We start from the raw sequence: 24,667 nt of genomic DNA, 5'->3' as shown, positions 1-24,667 counted from the left end.
TCCTAAAACGGATTTCCCTGGGTTGGATTTGGCCATAAGAACAGCCATACAGGTCAGACCGAAGGTCAGTCCAGCCCAGTGTCCTGTCTGCTGACAGTGGCCAAAGCCAGGTGCCCCAGGGGAATGAACAGACCAGGTCATCACGGAGTGATCCATCCCTTATCATCCACTCCCAACGTCTATACTAGCATAGCTCGCCTGTAGAGCTGCACCAGCAGACCTCTAGGGAAGATGCAGTTTATATGGCAAGGGAGAGCTTTTGCCATTCTAGATTAAACCAGTTCCCTGAAAGGAATAAGCTATTCTGGCAAAAAGGATTTATTGCTGTCTAACTACTTCTAGGCTAGGGCTCTTTTGCCAGCATAGCTAGTCAGTTGGGGGTGATTTTTCCTTCCTTGTCAGTCAGTCAAACTCAATCTGTTGTTGTCTCCCTTCTGGATCCTTCCCTTCTGTACTTAAATTTGCTGTTTTCCTTTATCCTAAAGCAATCTTCATTCAACCCCATATTCTCCTCCCCTTTGTTGCTAAGCACTTTATGTAGGCTGTCCCTTCTCATGGGGTGGACTTCTCTTACACCCTTCTCTGTCTGTTTTCACTTTCTCTGCTCCACTAAAATGAATTGCCTCTTTTCCAAGTCAGAGGCCATGTCTACACTACAACCTTTGGTCAAACCAAGTTATGGTAGGATACAGCTACTGAAGTTTGTGTATTACATGGGTGCATACATTTTTGGCTGCTTGTATTGGTGATGCACCCTGGGTAAGTATACCTGTGTGCCATGCTCTGCTCTTTGGTGCAATGCCTATTGGGACTTTTTTGCAGTGTTTTGTGGGATAGCAGTGATTCACCCAGGGATGGCTGAGAGCTAGGGGTTAAGTTCCCAGCATGCAACTTTCTCCATCCGCTAATACTTTCTACAGCCCATAATTTTAGTGCTTTTTAAATTTATTATATTTTTAAATCACACCATCCTGTGCAGTGCTTTTCTGTCTCTGCCATCTCTAACCAAAGCACAGAACCCGCATAGTTCAGCACTATTCTTATGACCATTGTAAATACAGGACGCACAATTCTTCTGTATTTGCAGACCTTCATAGGTGCTGGAACTAGGGATGCGGAGAGTGGCTTGAAGTGGCTTCCATTATATACAGGGTTTACAGTTTGGTTCAATGGCTCTCAGCACCCCCACTATACAAATTGTTCCAGCACCCTGCAGACCTTCAGGGAGCACTGCAACCACTGGGATCACAATGAGGAAGATGAGGATATATTTGAGGAGAGATTGCTGATGGACATAGCAAAAAAATAATAATCCCAGATTGTTTGTGGCATTCATGGAGCAGCTGCACACTGTGGAGTATTTCTTCTGGGCCTAAGAAACAAGCACTGATTGGTGGGATTGCACAGAATGCAGATTTGGGACAATGAGCAGTGGCTGCAGAACTTTTGGATGCAAAAGGCCACATTCCTGGATCTGTGCCATCCTCACCCCAGCCCTCCAGTGCAGGGACAGAATGAGAGCTCATTGGCCGTGGAGAAGTGAGTGGTGATCGTGTTCTGGAAGCTTAAAGCACTGGATTGCAACTGGTTAGTGGGAAATCATTTTGAAGTTAGAAAATCCATAGTGGGGGCCATTGTCATCCAAGTGTGTAAGGCCATTGAATGCTGTTCAAGACTGTGACTCCCAGCAATATGCAAGAAATGGTGGATGGATTTGCAAAAATGGGGTTCCGAACTGTGGTGGGGGAATAGACAGAATGCACATCCCTATCTTGGTGCCAGCCCACGTTGCTACAGAATACGTCGACAGAAAGGCCTATTTTTCTATAGTTATGCAAATGCTATTAGATCCCTGGGGATGCTTCACTGATATCAATTAAGGTTGGTCCAGGAAGGTGCATGATGGTTGCATCTTTAAGATCACAGAATTGTTCAGAAAGCTGCAAGCAGGGACATTCTTTCCTTGGTGGCTGATTAACATTGGTGATGTGGAAATGCTAACAGTGATGTTTGACCCTTTGATCCCCTGACGCATGAAGCCGGACGCTGCCCACCTTGACAGCACCAAGGAAAGATTCTACTACTGGCTTAGTATGTGCAGAATGACTGTTGAATGAGGTTTGGTAGATCGTAGGGTCACTGGGATTGTTTACGCACTCGATTAGATCTCAGGGAGAAAAACATCCCAGTGGTTATAGCTGCATGTTGTGTACTGCATAATATATGTGAGGCAAAAAGGGAAACGCTACCACCGGGTGGAGGGGCAAGCTTGACCAACTTTCTGCTAAATTTGAACATCCAAACACCAGGGCTATTAGAGGAGCCCAACCTGGAGCTGTGTGTTTGAGGGAGGCTTTAAAAGTTCATTTTTAGTCAGCCACAGTAGCATTCTCTCTTGCTGTCTTGAGACAGTGTCTGTCTTGCATAGTTTAAACCAGGTCCTGGTGGTATTGCTTTGCTACTGTGGTGCTTGGTGTGTGTTTATGAGAGCTGTTTCATTTCTTGGCTGCTTCTGTGTGTTCTGATAAAGATACTTTGTGTCTCCAAAAATACAACTTTTTTTTTTAGGGCAAAAATTCGGTGCACAAAATCAAAATGAAAACAAACACATACAATCTTGCACAATTTTTTAAAATAATTTATTGGGCTGAAACTTTTAAAACTCCAATTGAAAAGGAAGCAAACATTTCTGTTCATTTGAGTAAACAGAAAGGTAGTTCAGTGCAGGTCACTGTGGCTACCCATACACCAATGTGGTTTTCACAGGTCAGAGTCTGTGAAACTCTGGTTTCCCTTGTTATCCTGTGGCGTGGAGTAGTAGGGGTAAAAAAGATGCAGTCCATGATGCCATGTGGTATGTTGTGGGAGTAGTCAAGGCCGGATTAACTCTCCTGTGGACCTGGGGCTATTAGATTCTGTGGGGCCCTTGTGTACAAGTCTTTTTGCTGGGAGGGAGTTTGGTGCAGGAGGGGGATTCTGATCTGGGGCAGGGGATTGGGGTGCAGGAGGGAGTGTGAGGCTCTGGACAGGAGGCGCTTACCATAGGCAGCTGGCGGCACAGCAGGGCTCAGGCAGACTGCCTGCATGCTGTGGCCCCATGCCGCTCCCGGAAGCAGCTGGCTGCTCGCACGTCTCTGCGGCCCCTGGTGGGGCACCACCTCTGCAGCTCCAATTGTCCTGTTCCCGGCTAATGGGAGCTGTGAGGATGGTGCTGGGGGCAGGGGCAGTGCACGGAGGCCCCCCCCCCCCCCCCCGCCAGGGGCCACAGAGACGTGCCAGCAGCCAGTCGCTTCTGGGAGCCATGTGAGGCCAGGGCAGGCAGACAGCCTGAGCACCCCTTTTAGTGACCTGGAGATGGCTGCCTGTGATTTATTTTTGCGGGCCACCTCCTTGAGCCAGGCCCCCAGGCTGCAGCCCCTAAAGCCCCTGCCTTAATCGGGCCCTGGGTGTAGGGAGCAGCAACCATGATTCTGCAAGGGATGCAAAAGCTGGTGAGTCTAGGATTTTTGGACCTGTAGGTCAGCCAGAGTCTGCAGCATTTGGATTTGCTGCCTGAGGAGAAGCCCCATTATGTCCTGGTGCATTTCCTGCTCCTTGTCCTCCTGGGATTCCTGGGCCTTTTGCCTGTGCTTTGTCTTTCTCTCTGCTTTTGGTCATATTGAGCCTCCAAGCTCTTGTTTGTAGGCCGCTACAGCACTGGCTTGCAGAATCTCGCAGAACATGCCCTCTCCATAGTGCTCTTCCTTCTCGTCTTCAGGGTCAGGCATCCTTGGGGTCAGGCACCACACCAAAAGCTGCTGATTAAAAACAGACAAATGCTCCATTAGATTTACAGGAAAGATAAGCTTCCAAATTCCCTTCCCTTAAGTCCCAAACATACTTCTGAGAAATGCTTATTGGCAGTTCAGCTTCGGAGCACCTCAGTACAGCACCACTGTCCAGCTCCAACCGTGATGAGTATGGCCTGGCAAGGACTGGCTGGGAGGGATTTTCTGTTGCATGAAGTTATAGAATTCTGGCCCTTATTCCATGAGTATAGGACAATGGCACTGAAAATTGGTACTATTTTCTACAGGCAGTGGTAATTTTAGCTGATTTATCTCACTTCTGAGGATCACAAAGGCGCAGAGAATCCAGATGATATTGATGTCCCGAAGCCACCAAGGCCCGTAAGCTATTAGTCTGTTTATGGCAATGGTGCCAACTGAACTGTCATGGGAAAGTGTCTTACTGCACAGGGAGAAATAAGGCTACCCTTCCTAGACACGTTCAGGAGAGGATTGCACAGTACCTCCATGAAAGTAATCAAGATCTCTCAGGATAAAAAGGGACATTCCTCGTCACATAAACAAACTGCTTAGTCTTCCCCCCTCAGCCCCCTCCTGCCTAGCCCAACAAGGGAATGAAAAACAGATGATGACTCTACCTCTGGTTATCCTACGTCAGTGGTTCCCAAACTGGGGTTCGCAAACCCCTGAGGGTTCTCCAGAAAAATTTCACTAATGGCAGCCAGAGGACCCCGGGCATTGGAGGCAGCAGGTGGGACCCGGTTGCAGGGCAGACAGCCGGAGCCCCAGGAGGAGCAGGGTAAAGACGCAAGAATCAGCTAGTGTTTCCTCAAGTCCACACTGTGGAAAATCTAAGTCTAATGATCATGATGGTCCTGGAAAATCACTTACAAAGAAAAGAAAATATGACTATGATTATATAAAATATGGCTTTACATGCATTGGTGATCAAGAACGTCCAAAACCACTGTGTGTGATTTGTGGTGATGTTCTAGCAAACAGCAGCCTCAAACCTTCTCTACTTTGGCGCCATTTAGAAACTAGGAATCCTGCACAACTTGACAAGCCTGTTGATTTTTTCAAGCGAAAATTAGCTGAGAGGAAAAGTGACATTACCAGTTTTATATCCAAAGCAAGTACTGATAATGAAAATGCACTTGAAGCGTCATACTGCGTGAACTACCGAGTAGCAAAAGCATCAGAAGCCCATACCATAGCACAGAGTTTGATGGTCCGTGTATAAAAGATGTAGTTCATTGCATGCTTGGAGAAAAGGCTGCGAAAAGGATTGACATGGTACCTTTGTCAATAATACGTTGTCACAAAGAATTAATAACATGTCAAATAATGTAGAGACCACAATTGTACATAGAGTGAAAAATAGTCCATATCACGCTATACAGTTGGATGAATCAACTGTTGTAGCTAATCTAGCTATTTTGCTACTGTTTGTACATTATGTGAATGAAGACTTGTTGTTTTACAAACCATTGAAGAACGTATAACTGGAGAAGATATCTTCAGTCTGACTAATGCATATTTTCAAGAAAAGGAAATAGATTGGTCTCGTTGCTTAGGCATTTGCACTGATGGGGCCACATCAGTGGCGGGGAATTATACTGGATTTGCAGCTTGAACAAAAAAGGTTGCATCAAAAGTCTCTTGGACCCATTGCAGCATCCATAGACAAGCCCTCGCAACAAAATGCATGCCTGCGGGACTGAAGGAAGTGCTGGACAAGGCAGTGAAAATGGTAAATTTCATAAAATCATGGCCAACAAATTCCAGAATATTTCATGTACTTTGTGAAGAAATGGGTAGTATACACAATTGTCTGTTGACCCATACTGAAATTAGATGGCTCTCATGGGGCAAAATCCTTGTGTGCTTGTTTGAGCTTAGAACAGAAATCCTAGTTTGTTTGTTTTTGTTTTTTTTTCCAACAGCCACCCTTTTCACCTTGCCAGCTGTATGGAAAATAACGTCTGGCTCCAGAGCATAGCTTATTTAGCAGATATTTTCTCAAGAATTAATGACCTAAATGTATATCTTCAAGGCCTCAATATAACAGTTTTCAATGTGCAAGAGCGAGTTGAATCCATGATAAAGAAGTTGCAGTTCTGGGAAAGTTGTTTGGAAAATAATCAAACTGAGTGTTTCACTAATCTTCATGACTTCCTGGCAGAACACAAACTTCAGCTGGACCAGTGCACTAAAACCAATACCATTGCACACCTAAAAGGACTTTGCACAACTTTCAGAGAAGACTTTCCAGCTATGTCAGGCGACAATGACTGGAGTCGCAACCATTTTGATGATACCACTTTCTCAACACAGATATTGAACACTGAGGAAAAAGAGAAATTGATTGAGATCTCCTGTGATTACGAACTGAAAAGGAGTTTCAGAAATCTGTCATTGATCAACTTTTGGCTGAGTTTAAGAAACAAGTATCCCCTTCTGGCAGAAAAAGCTGCTACAGTTTTGTTACCATTTTCAACAACATACTTATGCGAGAAAGCGTTTTCCTCGTATGCACATCTGAAAACCAAATACAGAAACAGACACGACGCTGAACCAGACCTGAGACTTTTTATCTTTCTCCAGTGGTTCCGGACTTCCAAGAGCTATGCAGAGCAAAGATGCGCATCCATCACACTGAGGAAATTTAAACTTAAATCCCTGGAAATATTCATTTTTAGGAGGGGATTCACGAGATTTCACAATTTAGTGAAAGGGGTTTGTGGGCTGTTAAAGTTTGGGAACCACTGTCCTATGTCTACCCAAGTACAAGACACTGAATCAATGTGGATCATGTAATTGGACTGCCATAGGACTGTTCAGGAATTTGTTTCGCATTTACTTCCTAACTTTTTAGTTTCTCAAGTAAGTCAGTGAAATGAATGAAAAGTCGATACTTTTGTCTTGCACACATGGTGGTGGGCTGGGCGACATCTTTAAATGGGGGTGGGGGAAGAAAAAGCAAATAAAACATTGTAAAGAAAATGCATGCATGCACATGCTTACCTGAGCTACCTTCCTCTTCATCGTCAGGCTCATCTGCGCTAAATTCCTATGGAATTTCAAACAGGTCCTGGCTTGTGGCATGGGTGAAATCTCTCACCATGTCCATCCACTGTCCCCCGCCCGCCGCTGCCCACCCTCACTGTTCATGGGAGCAGTCTCCTGCTGGTCCACTGAAGAATCCAGCGAGGTCTGCCCATCACTGGTAGGATCTTGCCCAAGAATGGTATGCAATTCATTGTAAAAGCGTCAGGTCTGTGGGGCAGCACCAGATTTCTTGTTACCCTCCCTGGCCTTGTGGTGTTCCTGGTGAAGTGTCTTTGCTTCCATGCAGGACTGTTGCTGATCCCTGTCATACTCCTTTGCCTGCATCCCCCATCCAATCTGCTCGTAGATGTCCACATCTCTATGGCTGGTCCATAGCTGTGGTTGCACAGCCTCTCCTCCCTGTAGGCACAGGTGATTCAATACTGCCTGCCTGCCCCAGTGTGGGCGTGGATTCATGGTCAATTGGATGCAGACAACAAAGGTGAGCTGCTAGGTGTGCTCATGAAGCCTGGCAACCAGGAAAGGGCATTTCAAAAACACTCAAGATTTTTTCAAGGGGGGCCGGCATGGGATGGATTTTCTGTCTCTGTGACCCCCTGGGCAATGGAGTTTAAAATTGTGAGCAGAGTGGTCACTATTATGGGGACTGGGGCATTGTGGGATAGCTGCTGGAGGATTGACACAGGTCATGCTGTGTCTACACCGACTGTGTGGACCTCAGTAGGTTGACTGTGGTTCTACGCTATTTGGGATGGTGGTGTTACTGTAACAAGACACTGATGTTGGCCGGAGACCAATTTGAGCGTAGCCATATACACAAATAGGTCAACATATGTGGGACTTGTATCAACCTACCTTTGTAACGTAGACCAGGCCTGTAGGTCTCTTCATTATACCTATTCACTCATTCTATGTGCTCTTTGACATGGTTGATCGCTCCATTTTCCTTGAAACTCTGGCCTGGCCTACACTTAAAACTTAGGGTGACACAGCTACAGTCTTGAGTGCCATAGCTTTACTGACCTAACCCCCAGTGTAGATGCAGCTAGGTCAGTAGGAGTGGGCCTCCCAAGGGAGGCGTGGGAATGTGTCATGGGAGGTGTGATCTGTGGTTTTTTGTTTTTTTAAAGCTCTGGGTAGCTGGGGCTTGTGCAGAAGACTGTGCACACCCAGGAGGTGGGGAAAAAGCAGACAGTAGAGCCCTGCCACCCAGGTTTGTGCTCTCCTTCTCTCTTCCCCCCCCCCCCCCGCCCAATCCCTTACCTGGAGATGGGGTTCTGGTTGTTTGCCCCGGGGTGGCGGCAGCAACAACGCAGAAGGGTGGTAATGGGGTGCTAAGTCTGCTGTGAAAAGTGACATTGACGAATATCCCTTTTCACATTGTCCCCCTTACCTCTCCACCGCTGCTGGTGTGGCTCTGCCTTCAGAGCTGGGCGCCCAGCCAGCAGCTGCTGCTCTCTGCTCTGCCTTCAGAGCTGGGCGCCCAGCCAGCAGCTGTTGCTCTCTGCTCTGCCTCCAGAGCTGGGTGGCAGAATATGTACTTGTGGGAGGGAGACATGGATGACTTCAGACACAAAGAAAGGGGGCCTGGTCAAATAAGTTTGAGAACCACTCAAATAGTCAGTGAAAGAATGCTTCCATCAACCTAGCTACCATTGCTTGGGGAGGTGGAGTTTTAACAGCGATGGAAAAAACCCTTCTGTTGCTATAGTCTGTGTCTACACTACGAGGTTACAGTGGCATAGCTCTGGCACCCAAGGTGTATACGTGGCCCTTCTCTCCCACCCAGAATTTCTCTGTGGTTCTCCTATTGTGCTAGCTGGTCCTTCAGTGTCACTTTCAGTAGATAGTCTTCTTCCCCTGCTCTGTGGCTATTTGCCAGGGGTCTGTGCTTGTTTCCCTCTACACTTGCTCCCTGGATGACTTCATTCACTGCCATGGTTTCTTCTCACCTCTGTTTTAGTGAGACTCCAGATTTCTCTCTCCAGCCCAGAGTTCTCCTTAGTCCAAGCTCACCTATCTTGTCTGTCTCCAACATCTTTTCAATGAAAGGTTACGGTGCTATGGAAAAGTATAGTAGTAATAGGAATCTTTTCAAAGGATCTCCCTCCTGCTCCCTGGTGTGTCTGAATTAACACTCCCTTTTTGGAAGAGTGTTTTAAGATGTTAATTGTCATCTACCCCTCAGATGTCTTTGTGAACCTTATACTTAGCAAGGCCTGTTAGCATATTAATATCCTTCTTATGCCTGGAAGTATGTTTGTATCACGGGCCTAATTGTCAAACATGTTAATTAAACTCAATTAATCCATAGTGGGTGGACAGAGCTGCTATCACTGCAGCGCGTTGTTACCCCAAGGGGAGTAAGTTAATGCTTCAGAGAGGAAAATACTCGAGAAGTAGTAAGGGGAAAGATAGAAAAGAAAGCCCCGTTTCTCAGAAGAGCAGACTCGGCTCCCTTCCATGTCTGTCGCCAGTGGATTTAGCTTACAATAAGGGTGTCCCTCCCTCCCTGTGTGATGTCATAAAAATGAAAGAAAGACAAGGTAATATTGTGCAAACAAAGGTAAGTATATTAAAGGTAAAAGTACAGAGAACTGGAAAAACGGAGGGAAGAAACTTAACCATACAGTGATTCAGTGACTGGCATTAGAAGCTTGAAGCTCAGACCCACAAAACCTCCCTTGGTATTCAGAAAAACAATAAATAAAACCCCAATACAGAAACCTTTTCCTACAATTGAGGCACAGTGGACACAGCATATGGGGTGAAGCCCCTGACCACCTACTCTCCGGCTCATGCAGAGCCTTTGAGGAGGACTACGGGGGAGCCCCGACAACTGCTGATTTCATTGCAGGCAGGGAGTCCCTCCAGGATGATAGACACCAGAAAAGCAGGACCCTCCAGCGGTAAAATGGATTCAGTTTGCTGTGGTGGGGATAGTGAGGACAGGCCTCTCCTTCCTCAACCTTGCTGCAGGATAGATGGTACTCTGCTCTCTAGCTCTGGAGCATTAGGAAGACCCGACCATGCACGTGCTGCTGCTGGAATGGACAGCACAGGGCAGGTGCTGAGCAAGTTCTTTATATAGCCTTTTTGGTGGGAAAAACTGGTTTAGACCAGTTTGAGCCAAGGAAATCCAGTGTCTTTAACAGTAAACAAGTCTGCTTACAGAGATGGAGTCCAAGAGTCACAGATGATACACTCCATATTGGATTTCATTAAAGCCAGTGATTTACATAACCTTTACCTTATACATACTATTAAAACTGCTAATTAAACACATTTAAACAATACCAACACAACATTTCTTACTAACAGGGTATATGATAGGTTGTGACACTGAAACCCAGAGTCATGAAACAGCAGGTTCCTGCCTCTTAGGCTGTCAGAGATTAGATTTGACACAGAGGTGAGGTGTTTAAACTCTGGCCTTGTCTAGATTAAGAAAATAGTTCATGTTTAAAAACATGTTAGTGTCCCCCTAGGGTACATCATGACCAGTTAACATGAATTTGAAAGGTGTTAAATGGTTTCTCTACTAAGTGCTTATCATGTTAGCTAACTCCACTTTAATACAACTTCTTTTAATTAATCATGTTTATTATGGTGGTGCCTAAGGACCACCCATGACTGGGACCCCATTGTGGGTACTAGACAGACAATAGCAGACCTTCCCGTCTAAATAGACAAGACAGACACAGGGTGGGGGAGGGGGAGGAACACAACCAGAGCAAACTGCAATGGTGGCAAATGGCATGTTAGTTCCATTTTTATGGGGGCGGGGGTGAGGAAGGTGGGTCTAGTTTGGGGAAGGGGGAAATCAGCTAAATGGAATGAAAAGTGAAGGGGGAAGGGTCTTTCCCCAGGCCTTATCTACACTAGAAAAGTACAGTCGTTTAACTAAACTGATTTAAAACAATAACACAAAACACAATCGAGTTAAAGCAGTGCACCCCTTAATGCAGACTCACTTAAAATCATTTAAAAACCTTGCTTACATCAATTTATCATGTGTTGGCAAGTTAGGCCCTGGGTTACACACACAACATGCACTGTTTAACTAAACTGATTTTAAAATAGTTTTTAAGTAAACTAGGGCAACTTTTGTTTTTAGACATGACTGACTTCAGCTAAATGGATACAATGAAGGATTAAGCAGGTTTAAGTGCAGCTACATTAGGAGGCTCTGCCAGTTTCATTAGGCCTTGTCTACAGAAAATTTGCACCAGGTTAGCTAAGGCTGTGTTTATGCTAGGATTTGGCACCAAAATTGAGAAACAACTGCTCTCCGTGGCCCCCCTACAATCACAGTGGAGCATGATTTGGCTAATCACACAGAGTATGTCTACATTTGGAACTGGGGTGATTCTTAGCTTGAGAAGATATTCCCACTAGCTCTCATTGAGAGCTAAAAATCGAATGTGGATGTGGCAGCGTGAGCAGCAGGAGGGGCTAGTCATCCCAAGCATGCACCCCTCAGAGAAGCTAGGTCTGTAGTTGGGATGGATCGCTCACCCCGCTGCCATGTTACGCTATGTTTAACATGCCAGCTTAGTAAGAGTTGGCACAAGCGTGTAAATTGCACCTCCAGCTTGAAGCTCAGACACACCCACAGAATGGGCCAAACTCAGCCTATCCCATACCAAAATATTTTAACCCTGACACAATAGTCTACATGTCCAGAGAGGCTTGAAACAGTATTTTCTGCTTCAGGAACTATTTATTTACCAACATAACGTGTAGTTGAGTTGTGATGCTTGAACTCCTGCTCCCCTGCTTAAGTCAAACTCTCTCAAAGATCATCAGATGGGAGAGGTACTATAAGAAGCCAGTACAAAGTAATAGGATACTCCCTTTTGCAATGCCTACCACAAAGTAGGGTACAATTAGAGGGAGATGCAAGAAACCTTGGCTAACATGTCCCAGATGAATATCCAAGATATATTATTAGCCTGATAAGATGTATTCAGGAGCCAAAATGTCTTAATTACAACTCTAGAATTCATAGATCTGATGATGTATTGCATAGATTACAAATTTACAAGTACTTTCCTCCCTCTGTGTATGAAATGTAACCTTGGAAAAGGTGACTTCATTCCCTGCCCTTGGATTGGTAAAACTGTTTCCTTTGGGAGTGTATCCAATACTCTGAAAAGATGGATATAACCTGATCCAGGCTTGGCCAAGCTGGGATATGCTCCAGCTATGACATCATTGAATAATATTGCAATTTAAAAAAGTGTATTTACTACTGGTGAAAGGTGCTGGACTGGAGACTGAAACCCCCAATTTATCTACTGAACAGGAACACCACAAGAAGCAGTACTAACTTCCCTGGCCCACGTGCCTCATCCCAGATACAGAGAGACCACCTTTAAGAGTGGGACCTGGAAGAAAGGTCTGTTTCCTTGGCCTCATTTTTCAACCTGATGAGAAAAACGACAACTAGCATCCCCTGCGACGGTGCCGTTGTCCCCCGTCAAACCTAGCAGTTAGTCAAAGTTTGGGGCCCTGTAGGTTTTCCAGTTCAGCATAGAAGTTTGTTATAATCAGATGTTTATTTGATGCAGTTTTGTTTATTTACAAAGACTATTTTAAGTCCTGTGTCGGAAGAAAAAAGGAATCAAATAGCAGGAAAAAGCTGTGACAGACCCAGGGTACAATCTAGACTAATCAGTAGCTGTGTCACCCCTGCCCTCTAACCTATTGTGCCATTTACAATGCTTTGGTGCTGTAGCCTCCAGTCTCGACTGCTCACAAACAGCCTCCAGGCATGTAAGTCAATCCCAGCTATGTCTGTGTGTGCTGCAGCCAGTCAGCCAGCCAGACCTTGGCTCTCACCAGCCTTGGTTATCCTTCAGGGTGACTCCAATGCATTCCCAGTCTTAGATTTCCTCTCAGAAATGTGTCTTGTATTGCCCAGCCCTCTCCTGGACAATACAAATTCATGGAGCGTCTGTATTTTTTTAAAAGAAATAATATGTACACACCTTATTACCACAAATGGAGTTTCACAAACACTTCAATTTAAATACACTGAAATAGGTAAAAGAATAAAACAAATTTATTAACTACAAAGAGAGAGATTTTGAGTAAGAGTAATGAGGCATAAAAGTCAGAAAAGGTTACAAGAACAATAAAGATAAAATGCAATTAGTCCTAACTGTTAAATTCAAAGCAGTTTTTTCACCACATGCTCTCAGCAGTCTTACTGACCAAACTTCTTAGTTCAAGACCCCTTCTCCAGTTCAATGGCTTCTTCCTTTGTTCCTCCTGGTGTAGCGAATCCATGGGCAGGAAGGTAGGGAGGAGGGGTGCCTTTAGGTGTTTGTCTATCCTTTTTATAGTGTCAGTCCTCCTCCTTGGAAAACTTTCCAGCTGAGATTCAAGAGACAGGCCATAGGAAAGGATGACCCCTGCTGCATTTTCCTCACCCGTTGGAGCTTCTTTTGTTTCCCTTCCTGCTTGATGACTTTGCTGCTTAAATGCAAATTAAGCAGCGCACACATTCCTTTGTTTGAGAAAGATCTGTTTGTCAACCTCAGTCTGGAACATGTGTTAAGATCATCATGCAGTGGAATCCTATAACTTCACATACATTGTTGCCACACATATTTTATTGGGACAGTACTGACCAGCAAATTATGAGTTTTCAAATGATGTCTCACAAAGGCAATAATTTTTGTACAAAGTGTGCAATAGTGTGTAGCGTATGGACACGGGTACATTGTGTCATAACAGCTTCTCTTGTTCATAACACCATCAGCACTCTTTTAGCCTACCCCTCTGACCCAAAAACCTCTCCCCAGGTTTCTTCCAGGAGCAGCCACCCTGCTTTCAGCTAATATGAAGTACGCATTGAAGTTTAATAGTTGTTAATATAAAGAGTTAGAAACTAAAAGTAAAAATCTCTTCTGCTTTCAGATGCTCAACTTTCACTCTCTTGGCCCTTTTGATGTTATATTTTTACTAGTTCTCTGATCCTCATGGGTCTTTTCTTTATTAGGAAACTTAATAGTCGTCTTGATTCACACCCAGTGCAGATTATATGATACATTGGTAAAAACAATTAAGCTTGCTGGGAGGGGAGGGAGAACTGGGGGGGGAGAGGAGTTTGGAGTTATGGAGCGGGAGGGAGATTAATGGGAATTGGGGAGGGAAAGGGAGAGAGGCTTGGGGGCTCTGGTTGGGATGTCCGTTATTAGGAGGGGAGAGACAGAGCAGTAACATGAGGATTGTGGGACAGATTAGGTCGGGGTCACCTGTCAACCCTACATTCTCCCCTCCTATGTGCAAACTGGGATTTGGGGCCTCCTGTCCCTCTGGGGGTGTCTGATATTTTTTCCCTACCCCCTTCACGTACCATCTGGACTCTTGGGGGCCTGCACCATTAGGGGTGGCTTAGCACCTCTCTTCATTCTCTGCAGGTGGGAGTTGGGATCTGAGCCTCTTTCCCTGTCCCCCTGTGAGCCAGTATTTTGGGAAACATACCTTCTCTAGATGAGGAGTTGAGAACAGGCATGCTTGATGCATACAATGGACTCAAGCACTGGGGAGGGGGAGGGGAACACCCAATGAAGTAAATGGACCAGTTCACACATCTCAAAGCTATTGTTTCAGGCTATATTCATTTCTGTGGGGTGTTCTCATTCAGCTGAGACTATCACCTTGAGATGAATGGGTCACTTAAAACCTCTCAGAGCCGCCTGTGTTCCCAGGATTATCCTGTGCTGGGGATTTGGCTACAGCAAAGCAGCTGATAATAATTAATTTTATGTTATAACGGAGAGCCAGCTCTGCTACAGTTAAGATTGCAAAGACTTTTCTAAAGCAGGGGTTTGCAGGACAAATTTTTTGGTGGCCTCAGAGTACGGCCACCAGCTCTTGCTGATGGCCACTGTGACACTGCACTCCATATGTTTATGGAAATATGCTTATGAGTGTAAATATAATGTAACTGGAATATGCTTTGTACAAAAGGTCTCTTGTAAGGTATAATTACAAAGTTTATAATTTGAGTGTGTTCATCCTATTTGAATAGAATGTATCATTCTTGTATCTGAAGCTAGAAATATGAAGTATTACTCTGAACTCCTAGTCTAACTATGCAGTGTGGGCCATTAATGATGGCTTGGAATCTTGATGGCTCCCATTAACGAAGACAATTGGTTGTAAGTGGCTGTTTACTTGTAAGCCTTCCTGTGAGTCAGGCTGGCAAAAATGAAGAGTAGGGGGATCTCACAGGACATGTGACCATGTCACTTGGTACTGGAATCCATCTTAAATCTGGTGCTTTTCCATTCAAAAGCAGGGGTGGGGACCCAGAGAGACAAGAGAATCCCACCTTGTGCCAAAGATATAAAAGGGGGTGAAACAGAACAAAGGGGGCTGCAGTCATAAGAAATCCCCTAGTTACCACCTGATCTGGAACAAGGACTGTATCGGGGACAGGATTGGGCCCAGTCTAGGAAGAAGTCTAGTCTGTGAAAGAAGCTTACTGGAACATCTCTGAGAGTGAGATTTACCTGTATTCAGTTTCTTAAATGTATTAGGCTTAGACTTGCGTGTTTTGTTTTATTTTGCTACATAACTTACTTTGTTCTGTTATTTCTTGAAACCACTTAAATCCTTTTTATACTTAATAAAATCACTTTTGTTTATTAATTAACCCAGAGCAAACTATTAGTACCTTGGGGAGCAAACAGCTGTGCATCTCTATCAGTGTTATAGAGGGCAGACAATTTGAGTTTACCCTGTATAAGCTTTATACAGAGTAAAATGGATTTATTTGGGGTTTGAATCCTGCTGGGTGTCTGGATGCTGGAGACAGGAGCACTTCTTAAGCTGTTCAGTTAAGCCCACAGCTTTGGGGGTGTGGTTCAGACCCTGGGTCTGTGTTGCAGGAGGCTGGCATGTCTGGCTCAACAAGGCAGAGTTCTGGAGTCCCGTGCCATCAAAGAAAATGGGCTCAGAGGTAGTTTCAGCACATCAGGTGACAGTTCCAAAGGGGTCGCTGTGATTGAACCCGTCACAGCCACTCTCACTTTTTCCTAAGCTTTATGCATGTTTATTCAGATTGTCTTAAAATTTGCTACAAGAGGTTCCTGAGATACAGCGAGGGTTACCAACTTTCTAATAGCAGAAAACTGAACAACCTTGCCTTGCCCACGCCCCCATCACTGCGCCACCGCTTCTCCAAGATCCTGCCTCCACTCACTCACTCACATGCTCATTTTCACTGGGCTGGGGCTCCGGGCTGGAGGCCAGGCGTTCGGCATGTGGGAGGGGGCTCCAGGCTGGGGTACAGGGTCTGGGCTGGGGCCAGAAATTAGAGGTTCTGGGTGCAGCAGGGGGTTCTGGGCTGGGGCAGGGGTGTAGCACTTACCTCAGGCAGTTCTGGAAAGCAGTGTCATGTCCCTCTGGCTCCTAGGCTGAGGCACAACCAGGGGGCTCTACACTGTGCCCCTGCCCACAGGCGCCACCCCTGCAGCTCCCGTTGGCTGTGGTTCCCGGCCAATGGGAGCTGCGGAGCCAGTGCTTGGGACAAAACACATGGGCGGGGGTAGCGCGTGGAACCTCCCTGGTTGCTCCTTTGCCTAGGAGACAAACATGCCGGCTACTTCCCGGGAGCCACGCAGAGCCAGTTAGGGAGCCTGCCAGCCCTGCTGTCCTGCCAACCGGACTTTTAACAGCCTGTCAGCAGTGCTGAGCGGAGCTGCCAGGGTCTTTTCGATCAGGTGTTCCGGTCGAAAACTGGACACCTGGCAACCCTAGATACAGCCCCCTGGGGAAAAACAAACAGCTTTTCTTAAAGTTAACAGATTCTAGCATTTTTTTTTTTTTGCACGCCTGGCTTCCAAACTGCTGATGGCTTAATGGGACCAGAAGGGGAGGGTGAGATAGAAATGGAGACAGGGTTATATGTTGCAAAGGGAGGGGGAGGAATACTGTAAGTGGCAGGGGAGAGAGAGAGACAAGTCTTCTTTCCCATGTTTAAAGTCACTGTATCCACCATGTAATAAACTGTCAAGTTTTGGGGATGGACCATGGATGAGATTTCTGTCACTGGCCAGTTAGCAATTACTCTCTGCCCCCCAGCAAACATTATCCTCATTCCACTATAACAAAATGAACAGAGAGAGGGAGTACTTAGGAATCCCTATAGTGGCCTGCAACAGGCACACTCCATCCTCATCCTCTGATGCCTCAGAAACCTCTCAGACCCTGTCCAGTAACTTGGAACTTTGTATGAATTTATTTACATTCCCCTCACCCACAGTCTCATGCAGCAATGTATTGATAGTGTTTCTTGCCCCTTCCCACAGGAGCCAGGGAAGAACAGTGCTCTCAGCATATACTGTGCTCACCTAGCCCAGATCCTCCCCCTTACATCTTTCCTGTTTCTTGCTTTATACCACTTAGCTGCTCATTGGTTCATCAGCCTGATCAGCTAATTAGCTGCATATCCCCATTCAGCCTTCTCCAGGAGAACTGAGGGGTGCCTAATGATCAGATTGCTGGCTCCCACCCCAACCCTCAGTCATTCTACCTTAATGACCACCAGTTCCTACCAAGAACCTCTCTTTCTGTTCCAAAAATTAGGCGATTCACTGACAAAAATTCATTGATGCAGAGTAAAGGTTGCCAGGTGGGATCTCAGACCTTCAGACGACCACACCCAGCAAATATCAAACTTCTGAAAACCAGGCAACCAAGAGTTAAGATACACGCTGTGCAATCTTAACTTTGCCCTCTCTGCGCGATGCCCCTCTCTGCCACTATACCCAGAGCACATGCATACACTCTGCCTTTGAACTGTACTGAGCAGGAGCTACCGATATTTGCCCAACCTGCAAACACTTTGCCTACTCCACAGAAATGTTACAACTCCTTCACTATTACATGCACAATGCCATTTAACATTACACTCTACTTTTGCTACCATTCATAAACCCCCCCAGACCACCCGCATCTCCCACCTAACTGTGCCCTGCTACTGACACCACCCTCACAATGCAATGCTGGAATCTCTTAAGGTACACATGCACCTCTTTCCTTCAATCACACATGGGGATGGGGGTCGGGGAGAGGGACTACCCCCCTACCCACCTTGTGTCACAATCACAGGTCTGCCAAGATGCTCCCGCTAATCCCTGCACCATTCAATACAGCTACACCTAAGACAGTCAGTGCAACTGGGGTGTGTGAAAAGAATTCACAGTGGTTATTGCCAGCTTCAGGGGACCAGAGTTAAGGTTGCATGGCCATTTACTTTAACTCATTTCCTGGTTTTCAGAAGTTTTGAGTTTTGCTGAAATTGATATTCTGGAAGGGCACGAGACACCACCGGGCAAATTTAACACTGTGTTAATGAAGTTATTTGTCAGAATGTATTTATTATTTAACAGAAATATATTGTGACAGGGTGCAGGGATTTTATCTGGTCTTTGGCAAATAGGATTTACTCCTGCTCAGCTCTGCCCGCACCCTTGCACTGGTGTTCAGAGGAAGATAGGGAGAGAGCTGGAGGATAAGGGGAGAGTGCCTTGGAGGTAGAACTCCATACCCATTCACTACAGGACTGAGGAGATTGCTCAGGTTAGGGGTTTTCTGGAAATATTTGGTTAAAAAAATATTACTTTGCTTATCCTCAAGAATTAAACCCTTAAGGAAGAACACAGGCATCTTGAAAGATTTCTTACTAATTTCCATTGTGATCACTCTACTGGCTTAAAAATGTAGACTCAACATGTGTTTATGTAACAAAGACTCAGTACTGCCAGCCTCAGGTATTCAGAATTGAGGCCATCCAGACGCATGCTATTTTTTAAAAAAAGGTTATTTTTAAAAATTTGCTTTTTTTTTTTTTGAGCTTTGAGTGTACTTGAGCCACACTTGCCAGCTATGAACGGCTTTTCTTTTTAAAATTAAAACAGATTCTCATGTAGTCCCATGGCTCCAGGAGCTGGGGCTTTAAAACTCCAGCTATTGTGAGAGTGGGCATCTGTAAAGACTAACGTTCTAGCATCTTTTCTCTTTCAAGGGTGCCTGAGAAAGGAAAAGAGTGAATTTGTGCTCTTTTTTGCTTTCCTGTGTTGTACAAAGTAGGCCTAAATATATATTTTTCTCCAAATATTTTTCTTTGCTTCCCCTACGTATTAAGGCTGTCAAGTTTTGTCTTCCATTTTTAGTGGAGGGATTCAAATACGCATTGTGTGCTCTCCCAGGCCTTAATTGAAGGGTATGGGAGCTGAACCCTTAAAGAAAGTTTTTTCCCCCCTAAATGTTTCAGCTAATGTGGAAGGAACAAAAGCAAGCGAACAGCCAGAATAGTCATTTCTCTCAGTAGATCACATTTTATTTATTGTGAAGTCATAATCCTAGCAGTTCCCTAGTCATCCACAGAGTCAAAAGGAGACCATACCAAAAGTTCTAATGTAAAAAACCCACACAGATTAAAAATATAGATTTTCTTATCTATCATAAAAAAACCCTCTGGAAAAACACAAAGAAACCCAATTTTGCTTTCTTTTACAGTGCACCTTTAATCCTTTTTCTGTAGATGGACTGTTCATGCTTTCATATGTGGTGTTCAAATATAAAGGTCAGGGCCACACAGAAGGCGGCTTTAACTTCCAACATAATGCAGGACCTCTGACGTGGAAGACATTAATGTCTTTCAGGGAAATTGTTACAGCCAAATATATTTAGACTATGAAGGGGGGAAAAGGACCTTTCCCCTCTTGCTCACTACTGAATATTAGGGTATGACTATACTAAAAATGCTACAGCAGCACAGCTGCACTGCCGTAGTGTCGACACTTATTACAGCAATGATTGGAAGGGGTTCTTCTGTAGCTGTAGTAAATTCACCTCCCCGAGGGGCAGTAGCTAGGTTGATGGAAGAATTCTTCTGTCAACCGAGCAGTGTCCACAGCGGGACTTTGGACAGCTTAATTACATTGCACAGGATGTGAAATTTTTCACAGCCCTTAGCGATGTAGTTAAACTGATCTAGCTTTGCAGTGTAGACCAGCCCTAAGGCAGCAGAGGATGGCATCTAACTTGGACACAGCATTTCACAGTGGAATGCGTAGAAGAGACGCTAATGGGGGGAGGACAAGCGAGTGAGCTGTAGCTCATGAAAGCTCATGCTCAAATAAATTGGTTAGTCTCTAAGGTGCCACAAGTCCTCCTTTTCTTTTTGCGAATACAGACTAACACGGCTGTTACTCTGAAACCTTTCTTTTGATAGTTTCATTAGATCTTACGGAGGAGGGAGAGAAATAAGGCTTTGCCCTTTTATGTAAGACAGGGGACAGTCTTAAGAAGCCAAGCAGTACAAGGCCTGGTCTGTGCTTAAAAATTAGGTCAACCTAACTACGTTGCTCAGGGATGTGAAAAATGTTGCCCCTGAGTACTGTAGTTAGGTCAACCTACCTCCCAGTGTAGATGCAGCTAGGTGGATGGAAGCATTAACAATTCTTAATTAACAATTCATAATGCAGTCAGACACCCAGACTCTAACCTATACCTACAGAGCCTGGTAAAGGCATCTGATATTGCAGAACCAGAGCAACCCCAATTTGTGCTTTGGCTCTGAAAAAAACTAAGGATTTTAACACCTGGGAAACAGGCAGTATTTAGGAACGCCTGCCCCTGGCCACACCCATCTCAAGGGTGTGCTGGGAGTTTCGGGGGGTGGGGTGGGGCAAGGCTACCCTGATTCTGTACCTGTTGGCGCTCTTATACCAGGAATAAGTTCTAAGGGGCCTTACAGCTGCTTTGCTTTTGTCATTGTAAAGGGGCTGTAATGAATGCGTCCCATGGCATGGTAGGTGTGGAAGCGAAACCTCTCTCTGTCAGAAATGAAATGAGTCCCACACACAATACCAAAGAGTTTTGTTGAGCTCTTCCTGTCTCACTGACCATTGCTGGCTGGCTGTTTCTTTGTGCTCCCCACAGGTTGTCTTGTCTGATTCTGTGATTGTGAGCTCTTTGAGGCTGGGACTGTCTTTTTGCTCTATTTGTACAGCACCCAGCACAATGGAACACTAGTCTGTAACTGGGCTCAGTGGTGCTACAGCAATACCCATAACCACATCCAGTGCAACCACAGTATTTTTGCACTGGTACTGTAATGCAGGAACCACCAACATGCAGCATTACCACAGCAGGAATCCCTATTCCCATGTACAGCACTCTGCACAGTAGCATTAGGGCACAGTGGCAGTCAAGCATGCAATCCCCTGCTTTTGTTGCTACCTCAAGCCCTTTGCGACAAAGGCAGGAGACCGGTCCAGCACGAGAGAGAGAGAGAACTGCTCCATCCGAAAGGAAGCAGGAGAAATGGCCGAAGAGCCACATTCAGTGGCAAATCAAGGTTCTGATTCATAAGGTTCTGTCTCAATTTTCCTTATGTGACTGACCTGTGTAACTGGAATGAAAAAGCCTCAGACAAAACAGTCACAGCCATCATGGCAGGGGCAGGGCAGTCTGGGTTTAGGTGCAAACGTAGGCCTGGTTTGACATAAGGAATTGGGCATGGATGAGGCCTCATTTCTTGGGAGATAGGACTCAAGAAGATATAGGGATCAGCAGGCTGGAAACAGAATGTCTGTACTAGCTAAGACAAGGGATACACCCACGGACGCATTTACAATGGAGAAGATAAGAAAAGCCTGGAACATACAATGGAGGTGAAGAGTAAGTCGTGCATAAACAGTGCGTGGACTGAGAATGCTGTAGAGGGATTGGTTCCTACAAGATGACCAAGCCAATCTCAAAATGTGTGATTAATACACAGCAGATACAATGTGACATGTAAATATAAATGAAGGAAGAGGTTTGCTGTGTAACTTTGGATGTGTGGGTATGCCCTATATACCACCCTACTCTGAGACTGATCAATTCAGCATAGCTTTGCTGATGCCAAATAAAGGAACTTGAGTGAAGCAAGTGGAGTCAAATTGAGTCCTTGAGGAACCAAGTGGAAGAGGGTCTTGGGAGATCCCCAACAACAAATCAGCATGACACTACCCTGTAGCCAGTAAGCTAAAGTGATGGTAGAAGTTTACCCTCTTACTGCTGGCTTGAGGTTCAGTTGTTTACCAGGATGTACCCTCTTACTCCCCACCATGGCTGGCCTGAGGTGGAGGTCTTGGCAGAAGTGCTGTTACTACTGTGAGCGGTTGCCTTGGTTTCAGTTAGATTGCTCACAGTAACAAGTTCATGGCCTGTGTAGTGCTTGCAGGATCTGGCCCAAATACTGCAACATTAATTTGGAGGGAGGAGACTAGTACGGTTCCTATCCCCAGGGACCTGTGTGAGAACTATCCTTACTTATTTTCATGAATGATTTGGAAGGAGTGAGCAGAATACAAATGAAATTGTATTAAAAATGCAAACATTTATGTCTTATTGTACGATTGTATGTAATGTCCCTCGGGGGAGACATGAGTAATGTAAACCCTGGAAAATATTATGAGCTTCAAAGGTCTCTTTTAAACAATCTGGCAGACAAGAATCCTAGGAAATACACAGGAAGAGGGGAACACAGATTCCAACCCCTGGATCCAAACTTTTGATTCTACACCCTGAGGAGAAACCCATTGTCTACTGATTACTTGTTACCAGGGTTTCAGGATCAGAGACCCCACTTGTATAAAAGGGTGAGGCGGGGAGGGGAGAAGACTCTCACAGATTCATAAGGGTTCTAATTCTAAGCAAAAGGGGATATGAACTGATAACCACAGAAAAACTCCTGTATGTGGTTTGAGGGACTGACTCCTACCAGAACCCTTGCTGGAGTTGGGGGTAAACTAATCAGCATGTGTGCAGGTTTTTATTTTAATAAGATTTCTGTTAATGCTTTCACCTTAAGAATAAATGGGCTTACTTAGGAAAACCTGTGTGGGACCTTAAAACTTCAGCTAATTATGCTGTTTTAACTTCTGTTGAGAAAGCAAAGCAGACCTGCTTAAGCAGTTAGACATGCTGGGGAACTCAGTGTAGGCAGGGAACTGTGTAGCCCAGCAAACCCTGGTAAGAAGAGAGAGAGAGACACCTAGGTCTCCATCCAAGAGAGGTAACAGCTGAGGAGCTGGGAGCCTAGAAGTGGGTGCCTTTCCTGAGCTACAAGGGGGAAAACCACATGTGCAGTTCCCCTGAGCTTTTACAGTTTTATGTGCAAGAAGAAAACAAAGGGAGATTAAATTTGGGAAAAATTTAGGAATTGGCCATGGCTGATGCATTTACAGTGTGTTATGGCTGCAAAAAAGTTCTGGGTTGCTTGTACAGATGCATTATTTCATGTCCCACTAGGACAGTTAGAAGCACCATAGCTCAAAGTCCCCACACCCTCACATGATGGCAGTACCTTTTCTGTTGCAGGGCCTTGAATATGGAATATGATCAAACAAGAGCTCAGAATGAATCCTGATGTCTCAAGATTTGGATAAAAAGTGGAGACCTGATAGGTGGATCCCTGCCTCAAGTGCTCTCCAGCAGGTCACAGCACAAGTGCACTTGCCTCAGTTTCCTCTCGGTCCAGTCATAAAGGGAATACAGTTGCTCAGTATCCAATCCAAAAAGCTCACTTTGAGGCATTCCTGTACATGTTCTGTAGTCCATAGAATCCTCATTATAAAGCCATTCTTCCAAAACCCCGAACTACAACAGGTACCATTACAGCAGTTTTTCATGCTCCCTCCCAGGCTATCATTTCCAGTTCACCCTCCCAGGCGTCCATCCCCAGACTCTCTCCACCTTGTTCCAGGGCTCCACCCTCCAGGCCCTCTACCTGACAGCTCCCAGATTTGCTCACTTTCCCCGACTCTTCTCTGGTATCCCCAAGTCAGGTCTCCCACGAGCTAACTCCCCGCAGCATTTCACTCAGCCAGGCCTTGCCCGCCCTACCCGCCCTGAGTGACCGGCCCTCCTTGCAGGACTAACCCCTTGTTCTGGTCTTTGTTGCCTGCAGGCCTGCTTCAAGTCAGCTTTGCAGTGTTCCACCCACCCAGGCCTCCCCTCCGACCCATCCTCGGCCCTTTTGCACTGGGCTCACCGCCTCCTTGCCAGGCTGGTTGTTCCTAGCCGACCCTGCCTGAGCGCTCACTCAGCAGGTGTTCGCCGGCTCCGGCCCGTCCTCACCATCAGCCTTTTGCTTTTCCCCATGGTCCTCCGGCCCTCTCCTTTCCTCCCCAGGCAGCTCTCACCTGGCCCCTTCCCGGCTGGCTCCTGGGCCGCTGTCCCCGGTCCCGCTCTTCACATAGCCCCGGCCGGGCTCTGAGCCCTTCTACGCTAGGGGCCCGCGCCCGGGCAGTCCCCGAGCAGGCCGGGGGCGGCCCCGGGGGCAGGCAGCGCCTTACCGGAGACAGAGGGCCGGGGCCCGGAGAAGGAAGCGACCCGGGCCCTGGAGCCCAGGACCTCGTTGGAGCCGGCGCCCCGCCCCTGCGCGAGCGGAGATCCAGCCGCGACATCCGGGCAGCGGGGGCCGCCCTCCAGCGGGGCCCGGGGAGCCAGGCCCGGGCGGGGCGGCCGGCCCCCCGCGGTCCTGGGGCGGGCTGCGAACGGGGCGCCCGCGGGAGGCCGCAGCCGCCCTGCCCCGGCCCGGCCACCGTCCCCGGCGCAGCCTCTTCCTCGCGCCCACAAGGCCCCGAAGGCTACGGCAGAGCGGAGGCGAGGCAGCCACGCCCCGGAAAGAGCCGTTCACGCGACTCTCCCGAGGCAGCCCCTGGGAGGCCCCCGCGTCACGATAAATGAACCAATCCGATGGGCCCGCCGCCGCCGTCACCGCGCATAAC

The 24,667-nt window shown here is 46.3% G+C and overlaps 1 protein-coding gene and 1 long non-coding RNA gene across 2 annotated transcripts in view; one reads left to right on the top strand and one right to left on the bottom strand.

Moving 5' to 3' along the window:
- The window catches only part of SPG7 (SPG7 matrix AAA peptidase subunit, paraplegin), a 47,286-nt gene extending 47,120 nt beyond the window's left edge, over positions 1–166 (bottom strand). Inside the window, exon 1 of the mRNA XM_077830711.1 lies at positions 51–166. Coding sequence (XP_077686837.1) covers positions 51–166 — 116 coding nt within the window. The remainder of the gene's footprint in view (positions 1–50) is intronic.
- Positions 9–23,387, top strand: LOC144272594 (uncharacterized). Its single transcript, XR_013347595.1, has 3 exons — positions 9–759; positions 1,088–1,983; positions 23,256–23,387. It is a non-coding gene; the product is annotated as an uncharacterized LOC144272594 (long non-coding RNA).
- Positions 23,388–24,667: the final 1,280 nt, after the last annotated feature.

This window comes from Eretmochelys imbricata, chromosome 12 (assembly GCF_965152235.1).
Source record: "Eretmochelys imbricata isolate rEreImb1 chromosome 12, rEreImb1.hap1, whole genome shotgun sequence".
Classification (NCBI taxonomy): domain Eukaryota; kingdom Metazoa; phylum Chordata; order Testudines; family Cheloniidae; genus Eretmochelys; species Eretmochelys imbricata.
This window is presented reverse-complemented; position numbering and strand designations above follow the sequence as displayed.